A 20,178-nucleotide genomic window follows, 5' to 3' on the forward strand; every position below is an offset into this window, starting at 1 on the left:
AACAAAGTTTGTTTATTTCAGGGAGAAGATGGGGATGATTGAGAATCCGTTTCAGTAGCAGAAGCAGATAATACAGGGAGTTGCAGTGCAACAGTTAGCAGTGGCAGTGCTATACGCAACATGATGCAACATATTCAGAGGGAGCTCCACTACAGATGTAGTAGTGACAATGGCAGTGTCATGGGCAGCAGTACAGGTTGCAGCAACGCAGTAGATGAAGGGCAGCAGGCTGAGCATCAGCAGCGCAGAGGATTGATGTCGTGGATCAGTGTGATACTTCTGTTGCGAAGTATTGCTAGAGCACATACCTTGCTAAGAGGGAGTGTTGATTTTGGGTAGCATTGGATGTGCTCTAGCTCCAAAATTTTGTAGAGGGGCTAGAACACATGAGATCTCCAAGACCCATAAATCGTTTGGAGAAATTCCACCCGAATTATATTTTATTAAAATAATTTATATGTTTAATGGGGTTTCTAAATCTAAACTTAGGAAAATAAAAATGTTAATGAGTATCAATGAAAGTGTGGGTGAGAAGCTTCTAAGAGATGAGGATCAAGTCTAAGTCTAAACTAAGGAAGATAAAAATATTAATGAGTATCAATGAAAGTGTGGGTGAGAAGCTTCTAAGAGACGAGGATCAAGTCTAATTTAATATTAACTGTTGATTAGGGACTTAATCTCGGTTGTTGATTCATCAACAGGAAAAGTATAAGAGAAGACTTGAGAGTCATTTGGAGATACACCGGGAAAATACTTAGTAACCCGAGGGAAATTGATTCTTAAGAGAAGGAGTTCGATTTCAGAGGGAGAGTTGCAGGGTGAAGGAAGAGGAGGACATCAACATCAATCAGAGACCGAGGAGGAGGTGACGCAGAGCATTAGAGGGACATCGAAGAGGGACAATGCAGCAAGGGACGCAGTCTTCACGCAGGCCTCACACAGAGGTGACGCAGAGGTGACGCAGTGAAGGCTGAAGGGTCTCTAGGGTGTTAGAAGTTCTCCAGTGCAAGGGGAAAACTTGTCTTAGGTGTTTCTCTCAGAGGTGTCTTTGTATTCTGTAGAATCATTCCTTGTAAAGTGATTGTTGCTGAAGAGTAATAATTAAACCCTCATTTGCTGCACCGGTTTTCCGACATTGGGTTTTTCTGGGGACAATTGTCCAAAAATAACTGTGTTGATGTGATTGATTCTTGTGCTTGTATATCAATGTAATTTTCTCTATGCTATTATGTGACAACTACAGGAGAGTTTATTCTGATGTTTATTGAAGGGTTTTGTAAATAACTTATTTAAGTAGGAGAAATAAATCAGTTACTACAGTGGAATTTCGTCTTAGAAATTTTCACAAGGCCTTCTTTTATAATCATTGAGGATTCAGTAAGCCTTTCCTAAACAAGGAAAATATGAATAGACATGTGATTAGTATTTAATATAAACAAACTTATATAAGGGAAACCAAATATAAAAGATAATACAAGGAGTAAGATACTTATCTTTGGAAAGTGGTGAGGGCTCCTTCTTAGTCCAAACTTGAGGGATACGTAAGGGATAGAGTCCCTAACAAATAGGTCTTTGACTTCAGATCCTTCCATCTTGTTCTTCTTTGGTGAAACTTCTTCAACAAAGTTTGCTTGATCCTTGTTCTTTCTTTTATTCCTTGGATTCTCAGGACAAACCCATTTATAGTGATCCATTGTGTGACAATTGTAGCATTGGCCCTTTGGACTTCTTGAAGGTTCCTTTCTTCTCATGATGAGTGGAACAATCATTCAAGATTTTCTCTTCTTCAATCTCCTTGTTGATTATTAAAGATATTCCGACTCCTTCTTGACTACATGCATTTCATCCACTGTTATGCTCATGGCCAAAATCTTTGTTTCTCTAAACTTTTCTTTCTTTGGTTTACTTGATTCATCTGTAGACTAGATCCAAAACTTTATTTTTTTTCGAGGATTAGATCTATCCTCTTTTTTATGACCTATAATTTGATGCTCCTAATTTGTTCTCTCCCTTTATGGAGTTAGACATTGTCCTTGAAGGTAGTAAAATCCTTTCCTTGTAAGGTCTCCTTATATGATCACTTGCTCAACTTCTTGAGATTCCTCAGTCTTCTTTCAATAGATCTTCAACCTGCCTTTTTCTTTCTTCTTCACCTTTGCTCTGAAGCCATGTTAGAAAATCGGAAAGGAAAAAAGATACTCTTATACTTGATAATTACTTGTGAGATTCTTGTGTTCTTATTAACTTTCTTATGTTCTTTTATCTTAGTTCATCAAGCAATTACCAAAACAATAGCATGAAGATCAAGGACACCAGATGTAGGTGGACAGCCAGGGCAAAACCCCAATCTTGGGGAAAACCCAGTCAACAACTCTTCCTTCAATAGTTTTCCTGAGATAATCCAAGACTCTTGACATAGACACAGACTTCCTCCACACCAAGTCAACCCTTTCCTTTTTTAGCAGATGATCACTTTCCAGTACTGTCTTTGACCTAGATGCAACAGTAGCAACAACAACACTTCGATGCAGTAGTATCTTCGACCTAGCAACTTCGATCTTAATGCAACAACTTTGACCTTGAAGCACTTAGCTCTTCGACCTTGAAGCAACACTTCTACCTTGGAGCAACACTTTGACCTTGATGTCGTACTTCAACCTTGATGCTGTAACAAAACTTCTTGATGTCGTAATAGAACTTCGACCTTGATGTCGTAGCCTAGAAAATCACACGTTTGAGAGAGAGAGATAATCCAAAACCTTTGATCCTTCAATTCTCCTTCTTCCACTGCAACTTCACACTTTTTCACAACTTCTTCTAGGAGATCGAACTTGTGTGAGTGATTATCCTCCAAATGAATCGAATTGCTTCAATATATAGGCTTCTGGTGAGGTCGAATTACCTTTCTTGAGGCTGACTTGGTGTGGAGGTGACATAATTCATTTTTGACTCAAAAATAATTATTTTTACATGATTCAAAAGCCCAAGAAGGGTCTCTTTAAATGTACAATGACTCTATTGACTTAGAATAAATCCTAGAAGTCCTCAATGGTGACTTTGACCTAAAACATGATGACCCAAGCATGAAACCCATGCTTTAATAAGTCATAATAATAATAATAAAATTTCTTTTCATTCTTTTTCATAAGTACATTTTATTATGACTCAAATACAATTATGTAGACCAAACCTAGTTACATTTTTGAACTGTGAGGAGGGTAGATTTATCTAATGATGAATCATCCAATTAAGAATCTTTACGATTCAAGAGTGCTAGACACAACAATGTTAGTAATGTAGAATAGATTACCAAAAAAGAGTGAATATACCTTTGTCATGAAAAGAACAAAGCTTATGGTCTAAGGCATACCTTTGTTTCTTAACAAACCATGTAATCCCAATGCTTTGTCTTGTGAGGCCTTCTTTCATAATCCTTGAGTATTCAGTGAGCCTTTCCTAAACAAGGAAAATATGAATAGAAATGTGATTAGTATTTAATATAAACAAACATAAGTAAGGGACACCAAATATAAAAGATAATACAATAAGATTCTTATCTTTGGAAAGTGGTGAGGGCTCCTTCTTAATCCAAACTTGAGGGATACGTAAGGGATAAAGTCCCTAACAAATAGGTCTTTGACCTCAGATCCTTCCATCTTGTTCTTCTTTGGTGAAACTTCTTCGACAAATTTTACTTGATCCCTGTTCCTTCTTTTATTCCTTGGATTCTGAGGACAATTCCCTTTATAGCGACCCATCTTGTGACAATTGTAGCATTGACTCTTTGGACTTCTTGAAGGTTTTTTTCTTCTCATGATGAGTGAAACAATCATTTGAGATTTTCTCTTCTTCACTCCCCTTGTTGATTACTAAAGATATTCTGACTCCTTCTTGACTCCTTCTGACTGTATGCATTCCATTCACTATTGGGCTAATGGCCAAATCTTTGTTTCTCTAAACTTTGCTTTCTTTCCTTGATTCATTTGTAGGCTTCTTTACTTTTCCTTTGACTTGATCCAAAACTTTATTCTTTTTGAGGATTAGATCTATCCTCTTTTTCCATGACTTGTAATTTGAGGCTCCTTCTAATTTGTTTTCTCCCTTTATTGAGTTAGACATTTTCCTAAGCTTCTTCCCTTATAAGGTCTCCTTTTATGATTCCTTGATCAACTTCTTGAGATTCCTTAGACTTCTTTCAATAGATCTTCAACCTACCTTTTTCTTTCTTTTTCACCTTAGCTCTGATACCATGTTAGAAAATCGGAAAGGCAAAAAGATTTTCTTATACTCGATAATTACTTGTGAGATTCTTGTGTTTTTATTGACTTTCTTATGTTCTTCTTTTATCTTAGTTCATCAAGCAATTACCAAAACAATAGCATGAAGATCAAGGACACCAAATGTAGGCAGATAGCCAGGGAAAAACCCCAATCTTGGGGAAAACCCAGTCAACAACTCTTCCTTCAATAGTTTTTTCTGAGATAATCCAAGACTCTTGACTTAGACACAGACTTCCTCAACACCAAGTCAACCCTTTCCTTTTCCAACAGATGATCACTTTCTAGTATTGTCTTTGACCTAGATGTAGTAGTAGCAACGACAACACTTCGATGTAGTAGTATCTTTGACCTAGCAACTTCGATCTTAATGCAACAACTTCGACCTTGAAGACTTGGCTTTTTGACCACGAAGCAACACGTTGAACTTGATGCCGTAACAAAACTTCTTGATGTCGTAACAAAACTTCTTGACGCCGCAACAGATCTTCGAACTTGATGCCATAGCCCAGAGAATCACACGTTTGAGGGAGAGAGATAACCCAAAACCTTTGATCCTACAATTCTCCTTCTTCCACTGCAACTTCGCACTTTTTCACGGATTCTTCTAGGGCATCGAACTTGTGTCTGTCACTGTCCTCCAAATGAATTGAACTGCTTAAATATATAGGCTTCTAGTGAGGTTGAATTACCTTTCTTTAGGCCGACTTGGTGTGGAGGTGACATAATTCATTTTTGACTCAAAAAAAATCTTTTTACACGATTCAATAGCCCAAGAAGGGTCTCTTTAAATGTACAATGACTCTATTGACTTAGAATAAATCCTAGAAGTCCTCAATGGTGATGACCCAAGCATGAACCCATGCTTAAATAAGTCATAACAATAATAATAAAATTTGTTTTCATTCTTTTTCACAAGTACATTCTATTATGTCTCAAATACAATTGAATTATGAAGACCGAACCTATTTACATTTTTCAACAGCATCATCATTAGCCATGGTAAGAAATGCCTAGGTGATGTTTTGGGCTGGATGCATTGTGGGCATGAATGATCATGCTGCGGTCCATGTTGATGAAATGGTAGCTACCTCATTTATTTTTGTATTTTATTCAGTGTGATCAATCTAGGTACCTACCCAGGGTTTATGCATATCATGTATGGCTACTTTATTAATGTTTAGCAACCCAAATATTTTTAAAACTAGCTATATAGTGTGATTCAGAAATAAACATGTAGTCGATCATGGTGTCTAAATTTCACTTAGAACTGTGTTGATCGTCTTGGAGAACACAAGAAGTTCAGTCATATATATACATTGCAGTCTCTATCTTGCTTCTCATCTGTTGACTTGTCTAAACTTGATCCTTTAAGATATGGAAACAAACTTTTGTCTACACTGGCAAGGCCTAGCTTCTGTTTTTTCAATTTTGTTCTGTTCATATAGATTTCTTGTCTGTTCCAGTAAGCAGTATTTTCCAAAGATGTTTCCTTGATATAAACTTTAAGCAGGGATGCAATTGTCAATCTGCTTGTGAACTCTTTCCTGTCTTATAATATACAATCTTAAGGAAAGCAGAGACTTGTTTGTCAGCGTGTCTATTTCCCTTGACGTTGGAGTTCTGCCTTAGTAATATGGATGCAGTTCCTTTATGTGATGTGCAATATTATGACATTTTTCTGAATTTGAAATTCAGGTTTTTGTTCAGCTCGTTCAAAGTTTGGATCTCATCAAGGTTCCGATAGCTCGTGCAGTGGTTATTTGGATGGTTGGAGAGTACAGCTCTACCGGTGATTTGATCCCCAAGATAGTACCTACTATTCTGAAGTACTTGGGTGCCTGCTTTCCAAGAGAAGGATCAGAGGCTAAGCTACAAATACTCAACTGTGTTGCCAAGGTATGATTATCAGCAAATTGCAAAAGATGGAATGCAATCTAAATGCTGCTTCAAAGTGAACATTATAGAAGATGCCTTATGTTTAATTGACTTATACGATGATGAAGTTAATAATTGGAGGATGGCATACTGGCTGTTGTTTGCCATGTGTCATTATAAAAATGAAAGTGACCCCTTAAAAATTTCAACAGATCACAATCACTTATTCCAATGCTTCAATTAGCAGTCAATTTATCCAATATACTTCAATCTTTCATCGACAGTAAGCAATTGTAGATAGAGCAGTAAACCAATGCACAATAGAAGACAGCCAAGAGAGAGAGGCACAGTGTTTGTCAATGACCAGGGAAAAACCCAACAAGGGGAATTCCTCTTCTATTATATTGCCATCAAATGTTCAGCAAAGAGATACAATGTTCCAATTCATCAACAATGAGGCAAAGTCAAACCTTTGACTATCCCAAAGGTTAACCAACCAATATCCAATGAAAAATGAGCCCTATAGTCAAATCTGGTCAACAAGTCAAATCTGCAATTCTGGTCAAAGTCAACAGCAGCAGCAGCAGCCCTAACCAGTTAACGGTCAATGGTCAAACCTCCCCCAAAGAAGCTCGGTCAATAGTCAAAATATGCGGCCTTCTTTGCTGGTCAAAGTCCAGTCAAAAGAGTCAACAAATCCTTGGTCAAAGGAGAGATAAAGTCTGCTGTCAAACTTCAGAAAATCTGCAGTCGAAGTCTGTGGTCAACTAGCCCAGAAAAGTTCGGTCAAACTGCCTTTGACCTTGGCCTCTCAGAACAGATCCAAATCCAGTCAACCAAGTCAAAACATGCCAAGTCAACACTGGTCAAAGGTGCCAAACGTAAGTCAAACTCGGTCAACAAAATTTCCTCTCTCCTTTGCACGTGTGGCCTCAGATGTACAATATCAGAGCTATACAAAGTTACAAACCATAGAAGGAAATAAAAATGAATGTGATGATGATGCTCCAAAGTGATGTGACATGTGCTCTATTTATATGTGTCTCAAGGGGTCGAATTAGCTTGCCTAGGCCGACTTGTACTTTTGTGCACATGTGGATTTCACCATAAAATAATATTTTTCCTTCACCAAATTAAATTCTTCCAAGGGCTAGGAGGGGCTTCTTTGGATGAGGAAGGTTTCCCAATAGAGGGAATTTGTCTCTGAACTGCCAAATTAACAAAATATGCAACAACATAGAGGATAATGCACTGATCTTGCTTGAGGGAATAAACTACCACGTACAGCCATTACGTAGGTTACTTGGACAACTCGAGTTGCTGTTGGGATCAACAGTCTCTACACTTGGAAATTCAACCTCCCTTTGGGATTGTTACCCTCTCACACTAGGAAATTCGTTTCTCATTGGGATTTGCTCCCAAATTTGTATAAATATAATCCCCATCTTTCATTTTTCTATAGTGTTGGATGCTTGAGCATGGGCAAATTGGTTGTGTACTTTTCATATCATTCACCAATAAACAAAGACTTTGGAGGTCTAATGGTGTCAAGTCTCGTGTGGTATTCTTGAGCATTTAAGGTAACTTGTACTTGTTTATATGTTTATTGCTTTCAATTTGTAGCCTAGGCCCTAGCTAGGGATAGTATTGTCTAAGGAAAGGGCCATACGCGTTTATTGCCTTCTTGGTTTACTTACATTCTAGGCTTGATTATTACATGCTATTCTCAGTTGAATTGTATGTTTAATCTTGTCATTGTGTAAGTAACCACCTAAGCTAGTAATGTTGTATTGCAAGATCTCTTTCAAGCTTGGAGTTGGGGCCATTCTCAGTTGAATCAACCATCTTCAAGCCAATTATGAAAGCACTAGTCCCACCACCAATTGATTCTCCAAAGGGCTTCAAAAAAGGATATCAAGAGGGCTTGAACGACCCCCAAATCTCTTCTTTCTTCCATCATGTGAATATCCAAGTTTCCTGGTTACCTTTTTTATGCTTTACATTGTCATATCAAGCATATCAGGCTTCATTTGAACTGCTGACCTAATAGCAGTAGTTGAGCTAAGAAAAGACCAAGTCTTCTTGGTCTTTCCTTGGCCAAATAGAGTAGAAACTTAGCTCTAGTCATAGAAGTTTTTACTTAGTATTTTTGACTAACACATGCTAGTAGTTGTAAAGTGTTTTAACCCCTTTTTTATCATATTCTAACTTCATTTGCTTGCCGGTTTTTAGCAGGCCCTCGCCATAACAAGGGGAGATGTGTTGAAGAAAGTGTAACTAGGTTCGGTCTTCATAATGACACATTCTAATGTAAATGATGTAAATAGTATCTAGCAAAATATTTTGTAAATTTGAGTCATGGGTTTCATGCTCAAAATTTGTTTGTAGTAGCTCCCATTGAAGAGCTCTAGGCTAGGTGATAGGTTTGTGTCATTGATGTAAACAATTACACTTGTAAATTATATAGTTTGTGTCTCCAAGATTAAGGGCATAACCATGTGAAATATCTCCTCCAAGTTCAAGTACAAATGGCTAGTAAAAGTCTCCTCCAATCAAAGAAAAAAGTTATTAGAATTTCGACAAAAATATATAATATTCATGTTGGCTAAATCATGTAAGTCGGCCTAAAGACAAGTCATGTCGACCTAATGAGCAACATTGAGAGGACTATAAATAAGGGCCTCTCCCCCTCATTCAAACACACACTCAACACATCAATTTAGTCTCTCTCCTAGCGAAGAAGTCTATCTAAGGGTGTGAAGAAAGGGTCAAGTCAAGGAGCCGCAGGCCAACAAGAAGGAAGTCTGTTCTGCTGTCCATAACCGCAGGAAGTCTGTCCATGCGAGCGAGGCTAGGGCATCATCTTATGTGCTCTCATTAGCAAGGAAAGAGTTCGATCTTGGGTCTATTTGAAGGGAAGATTTATTTGAAGAGCAAAGATAAGTAAAGCAAAGGTTTAGGAGGGCTAGAAGAGCCCTAAACCTCTCACACGTGCGAAGGAACAGGTCACCATTAGGGTTGCATTACAGTCCTAGGTCATCTTCATAATAGGTGTTGATTTGAGGCCTAAAGAGTTCGGTTGTTGGCCTAGAAGGAAGCTCCAAGTATAGCGAGGCAAGGAGGAGGCTAGAAGATCAAGTAGCTCACTCACAAGTGCAAAGACAGTGACATTTTCAAGTTTGCTGCTAGGGTTGCTGAATAGTTCACATCAAGGAAGCAGATCATCTTGTCTAAGGCAAGCGTTGAGGACAACAAGCTTGACAAGTGAACTATTTTGTACAAGTGAAGATTGGAGCAAGAAGGCAGGGAGAGGGAAGCTAATCTATAGTTGCAGATCTGAAGGTTCTAGCCTTGATCTTGGAGACACTTTGTTCAAAGGGTCTTTGTATGGGTCTTGGAAATTTTGTCAAGTGAAGATTCTATAAGAAGAATTACCATGGGTTTTCCTCTCAGGTTGGAGAGGTTTTTCCCTGGCTGTTGCCTATATCTTGTGTTATTGTTCTTTTGCTTATTGTGCATGATATCTGGTTGATGAAGTTAATAAACACACATATGAAAAGATCTTGTTTGAATAAGTAAAAGGATAAAAATACTTCACAAGCAATTATCTAAGATAGAGAAATCATCAACATATCAAGCCTTGTTGATCAATGGTTGTCATTGATGTCAACCCAAGTCATTGATGTCAACCCAAGCAGCACCAGGGGCTACCCTCATCTTGCATGGGCATTTCGACTTGACAATTTACTCTATTCTGAGTCAAAGATCTTCTCGATGGATTCTACTTGTCGAGATGTTTCCATTGATATATGGTACACCTCCCAGTTCTTCACGGTTTGGGAGTTATTTTCGTTTGAAGTTAGTAACCCCAGTTAGTGGGTGAAAACCCTATGGGGTTGTGGCATGGCACTCATAATTGGTTGTGGTCATTGAATAGTCAATAATTAATAAATTCTTTTTGCTCCTAAAATCCCTCCAACGTTCACTTGTTGATGACCCTCTCAACTCAAGATATTCATATAAATAATGACCCTCATATCCTCCTCTAGGATGGGATTTTGTGGCTTCAAACAGGTCATCGTGGCATTTTCGCTATAACTATTTTTCTACGACGCTTTAGAAGTTGAAATTAAAACCCATTTGAGCCGAAATCTTGATGAACCTTGTGACCGAATTTCAGATGTTGGTTCGCTACATTTTCGGAGATATGATCTGAGTAAGTTAGGGTTTTTGCAGGCTCTCGAATTCCATGTCAAACAGGTGATGTTGGGAAAATCGTCATAACTTTCTCTCTGAGCATTGGATTCAAATTTCGTAAATAGTCACAGAAAGAGGACGAACTGTAGTTTGTTGAATAGCATTTTTAGGGCTGAAGGTCGAAACAGTGACACGTGGCACTTCATACAAGTTTGATCTATTGAACCAGTCTATAATCAGGTCATCGTGGGAGATTGGGCATAACTCTTTCTTGAAGAATCAAATCTTGATCAGACCTATGGGGTTGGAAAGAGGACTCAGAGGGCTACCACAGGACGAAATTTTAGACCCTGGAGATCCAAAATTACATAGATACAATAGATTCAATATCGAGCTCCTAGAAGGCAAGAAAAAGCATGCATTCAAGAATCACTACAGTAAGGACCACACATCAACAGTCAAGGGTAAGTCTCCTATAGCGAGGTATGTATGATTAAGGGTTTACATTTGAATTTTGAGTATCATCTCTGGCATATGTTTTTGCTAGACAACGTAAGTATATACAGGGTCTCGGATATATCTCTATGTCTCTATATGTCATAGTTAGTATTGATACCACATTTCGGATGTCCTATTCTTGATACTACACATTTGATGGTACACCAAGTCTGCTAAATCTATATGATGTTGTAAGTTCATGTCACTTGTCTTGTCATAGTTGATAGAATGGTCTCTTTTGTTGTACTTAGAACTTGGTTCATCACAAGTCTAGGGTCTGTCATCAGTTTTTATTGTATATATCTTTAGGTCAGTTTTGGATATAGTCTTGCATAGAGTCCAAGCCTATATCAAGAGTGGGAGTCTTTGTCTACTGCTGTAACAAGTCAACAACAAAAGTGAACAGAACACTTCAGGTACACATTGTAATTTTAATTTGTATTTATTCATTATTATGCACTTACATGTGCTTTGCAGGTAGAGGTAAGTTGAAGGGTATTTTGTTTTGTTTTGGGATTGGTTTCACCGGGCAAATTTTGCATGCAGGTAGAAGAAGATTCAAGTACAACTTCAAGCAAGAATTCAAGAGCAGAAGTATCAAATCGAAGGAAGCATTGCAGCGGGACATCCTTTGAAGACATGACAACCATCCGTATATTGTGAAGAAGTGTCAAGGCCAAGAGTCATCATTGTAAAGTTGTAAAAGAGTCATTTGTAAAAGTGTCATCATTGGAAGAGTCATTAATGTAAAAGAGTCAATTTTCCTAGAGTCGAAAAGGCATTATTGGGAGGTATAGGAGTCTCTGTTGGTATGATGTCATGGTTGGGTTGCAGTCATAGTGTGATTGGTGTTCAGTCAAGTACAATAAAATCATTGTAAATCATATTGTATCGTGGATCATTGTCCCTGGTATGGGAGTCCATTGTAAATTATTTCTCTTTTAAATGTGGATGTGAAAATGAGTTACGTGGTCATTTCGTGATGGCTTTAAAACCATTTAAAATTTCCCTTTTTTATCATTCTGTGAAATATCTGAGTTTGAAAGTAAAAAAGGTAAAGGTGTTGTATTAAAGGTGAAAGTAAATAGTAAAGGTAAATTGATGTTGTAAAGCATGGTGGTTTTTATGAAGATAGAGGATAAGTGGTTAGGATATGAGAAAATAATATGGTTAGGATAAATGTTGAATGATAAATGGTGAGTTGTTGCACACGGTTTTGAGTGGGTGATATATGGTTTCATAAAACCATATGTGGGTTTGAGAATGCATAACTTTATTTATTCACTGATTGTAATGATGGTAATGTATGAAAAAATCATGAATAGTAAATATATACCATCAACAAATTTTCAAGGTATTTTAATTTGCATATGGGTTGAAATCTCTCTTTAATTAAATGAAGTGTATGTGATGGTGAATATGATAAAGAAGATGAAGATGGCTATGGATAGTCATTTGCAAAATCCGGAGAAAAGCCACAATGCCATAACAATTGGCGTACATGATGAAGAAATTGAAAAGGAGATCGATGAGTTAAAGGCATGACTTGACATATTGATGGAGCTACTACAAAGACAGAAACATGGATGGATAATAAAAAGGATAGTTAAATGGGCAATCAAGAAGTTAAGACAAAAACACAAGCTAAAAATTTTGTTTAGAGAAGTAGAGAAACTCCAGGTGAATGTATGCATCTGTGAACTAGAGCAAGGATCATTGCTTGGTGAGAACGATAATGATGTTGATATGAATGTGGGTTCGACTCTCACAAATGGCGCTACAAATTATTTAGAAGATCTGCATATGATGACTAAATCATCGATGGAAGATAAAAGCTATGTTGGTTTGAAATGTAACAATTGGTGTGTGGATGCAGGATATGCTGCTGATATTGACTTTGTGTACAGTAATGATAAAGAAATGAAGCTTAAGAAAGCTAAAGATGGACAAATAATAGAAGTTGCTGATGAAATGAAAAATGATCATCAAATAAATGGGTCAAATATCAACATGAGAGATATTGCAGCAGAACTAAAGTTCTTAGAAGAATGGTTGGAAAACGCGAAGCAAGAGTATGACGAAAACAAAATTATGGTGGATTACAACAGGCCTTCAAATCAACAAATCTGGCACAAGGGAAGCGTAAAAGTTCAACAAGGAAACAATAATGCACACCAGCTAGAAGACAAGTTAGATATTGAAATTGAAGAGATGAAGAAGATGATGTTGGAAGAATATCAGAAGTTCATTAAACAAAGAAAAAGCAAGGATGACAACATATTACTAATGACTAAATATCTATACATTAGCAAAGCAAGAGGAGAACTGCAACATAAAATTTGGAAGCCTGGAAGATAAGAAAGGACAGTCACAGAACCTCAACAACATAACAGAGCAATTGATTTACTGCAAGTGAAAGTTTGGGATCCATGAGGATGTATAATCAATTATGAAGACATATGGTCGGGAGACTATGGATTATTTTTACCTAGGGAGTTTGATGGAGGTGCATCTAGCCTAGGTCAAATGTTTACTAAGGGAGTTGGTTTTCAAAGTTAGGATTTAATTAATTAATGTATTTTTCCTATAGTTTTAAGAGAGAATGAGAATTATTGTAAATAGAAGATTCGAGAGTATTTTGGAAGGTTTGAGAGAATTGTGGATTAGTTAGCTCTTATCTAGGGATAAGGGATTAGATGAGAGATTTTATGGATTATGAGAGATATTTTGGGAGTTAGTTTAGGGATCTAGAATCTACTTGGGTTCTAATCCATTTGTATAAATCTAGGTGAGCCCATGAGGCATGTAAGTATGTAGAAGTGTGTGAGTGAGTATGAGGAGTGAGAGGCCAATAGTTCTCCTGTAAATATTTTATTTATTAATGGATCAATTCTGAATATTTTATGTGCATACTTGGTGTATGGATTTTAGTTCAGTTTTGTATGTATTTGTGTGTAAGACCCTATGGTTAGACCTGCTTCAACATTTCTTAGTTATGGAGAGTGTAACATATGCATAAGAGAGTGTAAGAGGAATCTTTTATGACATGCCTTTAATGAGTGTAAGAGGAATATGCCATGTCTTTAATGAGTGTGTAAGAGAGAGTGTAGTGTATCATCAAGAGAGAGAATTATGTAGTGCCATGTGAGTCATCAAGGAGAGGGGTGCAAAGTGATTGAGGTGATGAAGGTAAGGTGACTTGTAATTCCTTTTAATAATAATATCATAGTATCATGAAGGATAATAATATTAATAATAATGATATTATTAATAATAATAATAATAATAATATTAATAATATTGTAAGAGAGAGTGTAGTGTATCATTAAGAGAAAGAATTATGTAGTGCCATGTGAGTCATCAAGGAGAGGGGTGCGAAGTGATTGAGGTGATGAAGGTAAGGTGACTTGTAATTCCTTTTAATAATAATATCATAGTATCATGAAGGATAATAATAATAATAATAATAGTAATAATATTGATCAAGATTGAACTATTAAGATTGATTAATGATAAGTTAAGTGATTTTCCTTCAACTATGATTGATTGCCAATTGATGCAAGGTGATTTACTATTTTTGGAAAGTCATACTTGAGATGCTAGACATGACTTTTTATTTTTAGAAAGTCACTCCAGAATGATCAGAAATGAGATTTTATTTAAAGAAATTCATCTTTGAGCTGCCAATTTTCTGTTAGGATATTCCGACACATAGGAAATAGTTAAGTATAACTTGGTCTAGTGTAGAGTTAGGTAAAGTGTGTTTCTTTACTATGTACTTTTGTAACTTACAATCCGATGGTCACATATGTTCTAGATATTAAGTGATCCGATGGTTCATTCTCTTCTCGGTATTACTGACACTTGATCCGTGGCTTAACACCCGATTGGTCCATGGTCTCTATTTAAGGAGCATGGAGGGTCATTTGTAGGGTGATCGTTCATGAGAGAAGCTTATGTAAATTTTCTTTCTTTTACATTAATAAATTGCCTGAAGTGGTTGTGTTGGCTCAAGCCGTGGACCGTTTCCCTCTTTGAAGGTTTTAACCACGTCAAGAATACTAGTGTATTGATTTGTGATATGATTGTGAGCGGTGTCCTTTGGTGTTCTATCTGAGGAACTTACCCTGTAAATTCCTACATGGTATTAGAGCTATTTGAGGGACGCATTCGTTGGTGATCCAAATCCAAAGCCGATACAAGTGCATGGGACTATCGTTTCCTAGATCTACTATTTTTGACTGCTTTTGGGCCGAGAGGACTGCTCTATTGTGTTAGGAGCATATGTTCCAGTGAGGAACCCCTTTCGTTTCACGCGAAAAGGTTTCCGGTAGCCCTTACTACGTCATTTTAAAGATTTGGAGGTATACAATCTTTTTTTGCAGTTTTAGTTATTCACTCTTTGTTTATTTTGGTTTATTTAGCTCTCTGTTTTTTTTTTATTACCAGATCTATGCCTTTCATTTCTGCATATGCTCTTTGCCCTGCGACTCTATACGATCTGGGCAAATCAGAAACAGAAAGGAAGGATTTTTCTCATGTGTATGCTCTCTTCCCCTGCGCCTTAGTGTGATCTCTAAAAATCAAAAAATTGAGGAAAATATTTAGTTTCTGGCGAAAGCTAATTTCAAGCTGTAAGGGTTGGTTTTTTTTGTATGTTCGTTTTGGGTTGTGTGGTTTCTTGTTTTGTAGGGAAAAATAACTTTCTCAAGTAAGCATGCACCTCACGGCTTCTGTGACCTAAAAAAAGAAAAAAACCCCTCCTTCCTCTTTTCAAAAAATTACCAACCTTTTAAACTAGCTCACTTGATCCAAAGTTACTTTATGAGAATAGAGGTCTTGAGTTCAAGTCTTTTTTTTTGTTGAGTTACTTTTTCAAAAAACACATGTAACTTATTTTTTAAAGTTACTTTATGTAAAAGTGTTCTCACCCATTATAAAAAGTGAGTCGCTTATAATTCTAAAGTCTCTTTATCTTTTATTTAAGTTACAATTTAGTGGGTAGCTAGTAAAACATCATTGTGAAAGTGACTCACTTATTTATAAAAGTGGGTCACATAATTATTTTTTTAAAAGTGAGCTAATTAGATTAAGTTTGGGGGGGGGATTATTTTAAATATAACATTATCATTCACTTCCGTACATTCACGCACTTCGTCGGCGTCTTCAACCATTTTTCTTCAAAAAGCCATAACTTCTTCATCTGAAAGCCGTTTTTAGAGCTGTTTTTTTTGAATCGGCCTAATTTTTCGAGATCTTTTTATTGGAACACTTAGTTTCAATATCTACAACTTCAGTGTCTATTAAAATGGAAAGTCCATGCCAAGTTATTTTTGACAACACCAACTACTTCCAATGGTGGTCCTACATTGTGGATTTACTTAAAAGTAAAGGTCTTTACAGAATAGCCTCAGGCCAAGAAACTAAACCTAAAGATGAAGATAAGGCAGCCAAATGGGAAAATAGGCAAAATCAAGCACGTGGGTTGATAGGGATGTCTATTTCTCTAGACCTTAGATTCCATATCGCAGAACTTGATACCCCTAATGAAGCAATGAAACAACTCACTAAAGTTTTTGGAATTAAAAATGAAATTAGAGCCCATCAACTCGAAAATGAGTTGCTTACGTTGGACCCCAATAATTTTTCTTCCATTGAAGATTTTTTGTCCAAGTTCAAGACCCTTAGACTTCTATTGGAAAGTGTTAAGGTTAAGAAAGAAGATGGTAGCCTTATCTATTCCATTCTTACTGAGTTGGGACCAGCCTATGCTGTGTTTGTTTCCACTTTCCATTCTACTAGAGAAGCCATTATTTCTCAAGGACCAGACCACAAGTCCCCCTCTTTTGATGCCTTTTGTGATTTTTTAATAAGAGAACAAGAAAAACTCTTACATCTTGGTCTTCTTAATCTTGGAAACTCTTCCAAGAAAGCCTGAGCTACCCAACAACAACCAAGTTCAAAGAATCCTAGGAAGCAGTATCCTAAAAAGAATGGTCCTAAACCAAGCAAGGGTCCTAAGCAATTTCAGTCTCAAAATGAAAAATCAATTCAACAAAATGATAAGACAAATAGAAACAAAGGGAAGAAGACTGATAGACATTGCAACTTTTGTAATCGAGATGGCCACTTAGAATCCAAATGCTTTAAGAAGATGGAAGCCTTGGAAGAAGTAATGAAGAAGCATAACATCCATTTGGAGCACTCTTCAACTTCAACTTTATCTTCAAGAATAACTCTTTCTGCATGTGGTTGTCAAGCATCTCGGTCTGGTTATGCACTAAATATATCTTCTTCTTCTCATTCTCATGAGTGGCTCATTGATTCTGGAGCTTCTTATCACATGGCCAAAAACAAAGCCATGTTTTCTTCTTTAAATGATTATAACACCAAAAAATATATATGTTGGTGATGATAGATCTCTTAGTGTTGTAGGGACTAGAACTGTTCATCTAGACTAAACTTGTGTAAAAGTTCTTGTGTGAGCTACAAACATCAACACTTCCTCCAATGAGGAAGGAATTTTGCAGCGATGCAAGTTTACATTTGAAGGTTTAAAACTTCCCTTTTAGTAAGGATTTGGTCATAATATCAGTTACTTGCTGATCCATGGGAATATACTATAAATTCACAACTCTCTTCTAAATTCTCTATCATATGAAATGATACCTAATCTCTATGTGGTTGGAGAGATATGAAAAACTAGATTTTTAGAGAGTTTGATACAACATTGATTATCATAGTACATAACTATAGGATCCAACTCATGATTAAATAAACTTGCAAGTAACTTGCGAAGCTAGATGGCCTCACAACTCGTTGTACTAGCTGCCATATACTTTGCCTTTGCTGAACTAAATGCCATAGAACTCAACTTCTTGTTGACCTAGGATATCATCACCGATCCTAAACTAAAGCAACAACCTAAATTACTCTTTCTGTTTGCTGCGCTGTCTACCCAATCTGGGTCTATGTATCCCTACCCTTTACCTCACCATCTCCAAGACATCTCAGACCACACTTCATTGTGACCCTGAAATAGAGAAGCTCACGTGTTGCTGCTACCTAATACTCCTTCCTTCACTCCACCATGAATTAACTCAAGGTGTTCATTGCAAAACATATGTCTGGTCTAGTGTTTGACCAAATATATCAAGGAACATTTCCGTTGCATCTACAACAGGGGTTCCACCAACTCTAAATCGAAAGTAGTCACCTTCTTTAGGTTGGTGATCATGGTTGGCCACAGGTTTTTAGTCCTCCATTTGAGATCTCTTTTGGATCTCAGTTGCATACTTAGTTGTTCAAGGAAAATCTCCCCTGGCTTATAGGAGACAACCTAATGCAAGAATATGATTGTGCGTAGTCTTGTATTTGTAAGTGTCAAATAAGTAATTGTCTTATGTATTGAAGGAACCGAATGATGATACAATCCTTCATGGTGATGTACTTATATAGGCATTGATTGGCCATGAAGGTGAGTTGTCACATCTTTTGACCTTTTCCCTTTCATAATTAATGGGCCATTAATTAATTAAATTATTTAATTTATTATTAATATTATTATTTAATTAATGTTTTTTTATGAATATTTTATTCATAACATTGCCACCCCCTTTAGAGATGCTTTGTCCTCAAAGCATAACAAGAAGGGTTTCCTCTAGTTGAACACACTGCTATGGAATGACATTTTTTATTTTGACTTTGTTTGTGCCTTATGAGTTGGTGAAGTCCTGATGTGTATTTGTACTTTCCTTGAAGCTGGAAGTGTTAATACTGTATAATTTATAATGTCGTCCTTGCCAACTAAACTCCATGAACTATTCTTCAAGGTTTGTAGTATAGCTTCCTAATTGTATTATCCATTCCACACCTAACACTATATCCATTTCTTTGAGTGGTAGGGCAGATAAATCTGTTTGTAGCTCTAGTTCTTGTATATGGACTAAAACCTTATGACATTCTCCTATCTCTTTGAACTTTTGCCTAGTAGCAACAGTCATGGTCAGGTCCTTTATTGGGCATACACAAAGCTAAGTTGTCTAGCAAGACCAATGTTTATACAATTGTGAGTACTTCCAGAATCCACGTGTATATTGACATTCCTACCTTTTATGATCCCTTTAAGCATCAGGGTTTTGTGGGAAAATGTAACTAGGTTCGGTCTTCATTTAATGTATTTGAGTCATCATATAATGTACTTGTCAAAAGAATAAAGAAAAGAATTATTATTATTATTATTGTTGTGACTTATTAAAGCATGGGTTTCATGCTTGAGTCACCTTGTTTTAGGTCAAAGTCCCCATTGAGGATTTCTAGGATTTATTCAGAGTCAATAGAGTCATTGTACTTTTAAAGAGACCCTTCTTGGGCTTTTTAATCATGTAAAAAGGTTAAGTATTGAGTCAAATATGATTTATGTATCCTCCACACCATGTCAGCCTAGAAGAATATCAAGTCGGCCTAAGGACCCTATTTGACCTCACGTGGAGCGTATAAATACAAGCACATCGAATTCATTTGGAGCATCACTATTTCACAAGAAGTTCGATATCTCTTGTAGCTGGGAAAAGTGCGAAGTTTTTTGTTGGGAAGTTAAAGTGAATGCAAGTTTGGGGAAGTCTATGGAGAAAGGAAAAATCGAAATTTTAGTGCCTCTCTCTCTCTGGTTCGTGCTCTAGATTGGGAGATCGAAGTCTTCCAAGTTTCTTTGTCGCCAGAAGCTGTTACCTAGTCGAAGTTGTTGGAAAGGGGTCGAAATTCTGGGAGGTTGACTTGGTGTGGAGGGAAGATCTTGTCTTGGTCTAGGGTGAAGAGTCTCAAAGAATACTATTGAAAGGAAGAATTTCTTTTCTGGGTTTTCCCCTCGAGGGGGGTTTTTCCTTGGCATAGTGCCTACATTTGGTGTCTATTTTTTTATGTGCTGCTGCTTTGGTAATTGCTTGATGAACTAAAGGAAAAAGGATATAAAGAATCGTAATAATAAGAAACATCACAAGTAATTATCAATAATAAGAAAATCTTTCTGCCTTTCTGATTTTCTAACAGGTTTTAGGTCATAACCTTCTTGTCATGTTTGTTTGTGGTGTTGTAAGCTTATTAGTCTTCTTTCTTTCTGGAGATTGGTTTCTCTACGTTTGAAGGTGTGGTGGAACATATTGTAGTTTCTTGTTGTTTTTGATCTTTTGAAAAATTGCTTCCTTCATCCTGATTTTGTTGGACACATGAGATTGCAGCTAATGATGGTTCCTTAGGATCTAAGTCTTCATTGTGTGTAATAACGGTTTCTTCATCACGTTCTTGTACTTCAACTTGCCTCCCATCTACT

The 20,178-nt window shown here is 36.8% G+C and overlaps 1 protein-coding gene across 3 annotated transcripts in view; it reads left to right on the forward strand.

The window, feature by feature from the left end:
- LOC149186612 (AP3-complex subunit beta-A-like) overlaps window positions 1-20,178 on the forward strand; it is a 227,823-nt gene that overhangs the window by 188,158 nt on the left and 19,487 nt on the right. For all 3 annotated transcript variants that reach the window (XM_089411074.1, XM_089411072.1, XM_089411073.1), the window contains one exon: window positions 5,976-6,176. In XM_089411074.1, the coding sequence (XP_089267200.1) occupies window positions 5,976-6,176 (201 nt within the window). The remainder of the gene's footprint in view (window positions 1-5,975; window positions 6,177-20,178) is intronic.

This window comes from Pinus tabuliformis, chromosome 3_1 (genome assembly GCF_031772625.1).
Source record: "Pinus tabuliformis cultivar Carrire ecotype Pingquan chromosome 3_1, CPIR1, whole genome shotgun sequence".
In the NCBI taxonomy this organism is placed as follows: domain Eukaryota; kingdom Viridiplantae; phylum Streptophyta; class Pinopsida; order Pinales; family Pinaceae; genus Pinus; species Pinus tabuliformis.